Source organism: Hevea brasiliensis, chromosome 2 (assembly GCF_030052815.1).
Source record: "Hevea brasiliensis isolate MT/VB/25A 57/8 chromosome 2, ASM3005281v1, whole genome shotgun sequence".
NCBI lineage: Eukaryota > Viridiplantae > Streptophyta > Magnoliopsida > Malpighiales > Euphorbiaceae > Hevea > Hevea brasiliensis.
In genome coordinates, this window is record NC_079494.1 from 119795444 (window position 1) to 119799134 (window position 3691).

At 42.0% G+C, this 3691-nt stretch overlaps 1 protein-coding gene across 1 annotated transcript; it reads right to left on the reverse strand.

Moving 5' to 3' along the window:
- Window positions 1-553: 553 nt before the first annotated feature.
- On the reverse strand, window positions 554-3436 carry LOC110661662 (protein IQ-DOMAIN 17). Its single transcript, XM_021820343.2, has 5 exons — window positions 2873-3436; window positions 2472-2774; window positions 2064-2309; window positions 1770-1907; window positions 554-1664 (listed from the first exon to the last, which is right to left on the reverse strand). Exons 1-5 carry the CDS (start codon window positions 2999-3001, stop codon window positions 837-839), a joined length of 1644 nt encoding a protein of 547 aa, XP_021676035.1. The 5' UTR covers window positions 3002-3436; the 3' UTR covers window positions 554-836.
- Window positions 3437-3691: the final 255 nt, after the last annotated feature.

Below are 3691 nucleotides of genomic sequence, written 5' to 3' on the forward strand. Positions count from 1 at the left end.
TCATGACAGCAAGAGCCAAGGGTTGCTTTTAGTACCCACACCAATACGCAGTAGAAAGATTAACCACATGAGATAAGTGTCAGCATCAATCGATGATCATTATGACTTTCTGTGAGGATAAGACTTCCATGGACCTGACCATAGCACGTGATCTCTGTAGCTTTGACATCGGGAAAGAGCTAAAAGTTAAAGTTGCTCTAATCTAAATAGGTCAAGTCAGCAACTGAGAATGCCAACTTTATACTACGAAAGCAAGTGTACAGAGATGCTGTTAATAATGCCGAGGGTAGCTTACATCTGGTATCAATTGTCATGGTTTCTTGGGTCCATTCTGAATTCTGATGCTTCTGCTTACTGTTACTTGCCTACCATTACCAAACCTTGCTAAGATGATCCTGGGATATGGTCTTAATCTTCGCTGAACATCCCTCGCGCATTATAATTTTTTTTAATCTCATTGTTAATCACACACAACCTCGAACATGGAGTATTGTGAGGCAACTTAACTACTTTTGAGCAATAACAGAGACGAAAACAATAGAAATCGATCAGCTGCAGTCAAATGGGTAATTAAATTGTTAAGAACAAAGAAAGATTGCATGAAAACCAGTGCACACACCTATGGTTACAACTTCAAACAAATATTTGAAAAAAAAAACTCTCAATTTGAATACCATGTTCAAACTACGAACGAACTTATCCAGAAATTCCACTCGTCTCTTTGTTAGGACATTACAATCCAACCACCAGCAGTGGGGTCACTGTTTCAATATAAAGTAGAAAACCCAAAAGTTCACGATTCACATTATGTTATCCACCACTATGGAGCCATTAAATCACCTCAACCACCTCCTGAGGTCGCTGGTTGAAGAAGGTGAAACCTCACCTCCAAGGCTGTCCGTACAGTAAGAGGAATAGTTAGATTGTTGTTCTAACCCGCCAAATTGTACTCCACTAACACTCTTAAAACTTGGACTCCTCAAGCCATGCCCAAAACCACCACCACCATAGCCTATCCCCACACTAAAAGGATCTGGGGCAGGAAAAGAAAGCCGTTTCTTTGCAGACCCAAGTCGGTCTCTCTCTGGAGTTGATGGCCTTTGCCTTGGTGCACTTTGGGATCTCACTCTAGCTTTTGCAGACTCGGTTGCAGCCATGTAATTAGGCAAGGTAGCATTACCAGCATTACTACCGCTAGCACCACCCCTTCCATGTTGATGCAAATTGCCAGTGTAGTAGCAATTGGACCTCAGGCTTGGTGTTTGAGGGGGATTGTAGCTTCTATCTTCTCTTCCACAACGCGGGCTTGCTGACCGGACCTGAACAGGTCTGGTTTTTGATGGGGAGGGTGTAATGGGACAGTGGTGGAGAGGTGCAGTTTGATGAGCTCTATGGAGTGGAGAAGCGATAGATTGTGAATTGGTTCTCTGGTGTTGGGGTTGGTGATATTGGATTTGATTGGTTCTTCTAAAATTGGGAGCCAAGTATGAGTAGGGTTGGGAGGTGTCAATTTCTACAGTTTTGATGGGGTCTCTTTGGTCAGTTGAAGCTCTGGCTCTGCCGCTATCCAATGGCTTTGTAGCCATCCAGCGGTCAAGCCATTTTGGTCTATCTTGGAGCTCATCTTCATTCCCTATTGACGGGCTCCTACCAGTTCTCCATATCTTTGAAATGGGTTACAGCAAAAAATTGAATCAGTAGAGCACAATATACGAGGATAAAACAAAAACAGAGAAGGCAAACTGGCAGAGGATGTGCAAGAAATGAACCTGCTGAGAGAAAGCATGAGACAAGGTCTTTTCACGCTTGATTGCAGCCTCTTTCCTGTGTTGTAACATGGCCTTAACCTCCTCAATTGTGTGCGGCCGTTCATCCCAATCATCTGCAATGCTACTTCCCTCTCTTGACTGTCACACATCGAACTATGCATGAGAATCTTTAAATTCTCATCAAACCAAAAAGCTAAGGCGCTATTCGAAATCATAAAATTTGCAATTATTACTGCTTTCAAGAAGAATAATAAGCATCCCCAAAATGTTAAAATTTCTGGATAATCAAATTACCATTGATTTCCTATCTGAAATGTCTTGAAGATATCGCGATTCAATTACGCTATTGGTGTCGCTAAATGTTGACTTCCTGCTGCCTTCATGCGAAAGCCTCATGCGTTGATCCAGCACCCGAGCTTGCACTCGAACCAGAGCTTGCATGCATCTCAGGGTCATCTTGGCTTGTTTTCTCACATTGTGTCCCCTTACTAAAGCCTGCAACTTCACTAGACCTTTAAGCGCACGAAGTGCCCTCCTTGCCTTCAACCACCGACACACCCATTTTTTCTCACAACCATTAATAATTCCTCTTCATTATCTCTTTTAATATTTACAATCGAACAAAATAAAATCTGAGACATCTGATAGGAAAATAACCTCTCAACAATCCAAATGAAGGTTTTATATATAATACTTGCTTACCAGATACCCTCTAAAAGCGGTTTGGATAACAATGGCAGCATAGTGTTCTCTGGCCTGATAAGAAGGCCTAGTAAGCCGAGCTACTTCCACCGCCGCTTGGGCTGTGGCTACCGCAGCTGCTGTGGCCACCGCAACTGCAATGGCGTGCTTCTGCTCAGCTGCCGCAGCATACACATGGTCCGTCGGTGCCGCGCTACCACCCCCACCGGCAGCATTATCAGTAGTTGACTTCGAAAGCGTCTGTTGTGTCCCCGTTTCTTGATTCGTGGGTTTCCTAAATAACCATCTTCTTTTCTCTCTCTTCTGCAGAAAACCCACAGAAAAAGAAAGGAAACAAGACATTAACATAAAGTCATAGACAGATTAAGAAATAAAAAAACGAGAATAAAGATGCGAAAAACCTTCTCTTCATCTTCTTCTTGGTCATGGTCCTCTCTTCTCCTGCTACTCCTCTTGTCAGTCTCTTTAGTAGGAGATCTAAAAGCCCTTTTCACAGCAGTCAACCATGAGCTACCTCCCTTCTTCCCCATCAAACGATAAGGTTAAACCAAGCTGCATTTACAGAGACACAACCAGAAAAAAATATAGGTAAAGACGAAAGAAGATGGGGTCTTGCTTGAATTTGGATAGAAGAGCCCACATGTTATTCAGTATGACAGGGTGTGAGAGGAGATAACTAATAGAATGTAACGTGGAACAGGTACGGCTAAAATAGAGCGTTTGCAACGAGATATGCCATCTTCTTTAATCTTATATGGCAAAAACTAAAAGATTATTTAATTTTTCTTGGACAGTAATGGTAGTGTCAGGAAGTAGTACGTCAATATTATTTTTTTCTGAGTTATAGAGAAACACTATAGTATTAGAGGAAAGGTGATCGCCAGAAACAGAATGGCATCGAGAAGAACGTTGAAAGTTGGAAGCTGTGAGATGAGAGAGAGCAAGTTGGGTTCGTTGCGTGAAGGTGCGCAAAGACCAAAACAGCTTTAATGGGAAACAAAGGCTATTTCTTTTTCATTTAACCTTTTTTAGTGTTTCTCACTTTTTATTGAAAAAAACAAGTCACCTCGCATGGCGTCACGTGCTATCACCAAAAGGAGAGAGCATCTGGTGCTTCATAGCCTACAGTCTTCTTATTTTTTCAATTATTATTTTCAACACTCAGCAGAGCAGTATAAACAAATAAGAAGAGCATGTTATTGTTAATGTTACGACTCAAC

Coding starts and splice junctions, on each gene's coding strand:
- LOC110661662 (XM_021820343.2), bottom strand. CDS start 3,001: ATGGGGAAGAAGGGAGGTAGCTCATGGTTGACTGCTGTGAAAAGGGCT. Junction 2,775..2,872: donor AAGAAGAAGATGAAGAGAAG/GTTTTTCGCATC, acceptor GGTTTTCTGCAG/AAGAGAGAGAAAAGAAGATG. Junction 1,665..1,769: donor CTCATGCTTTCTCTCAGCAG/GTTCATTTCTTG, acceptor CCCATTTCAAAG/ATATGGAGAACTGGTAGGAG.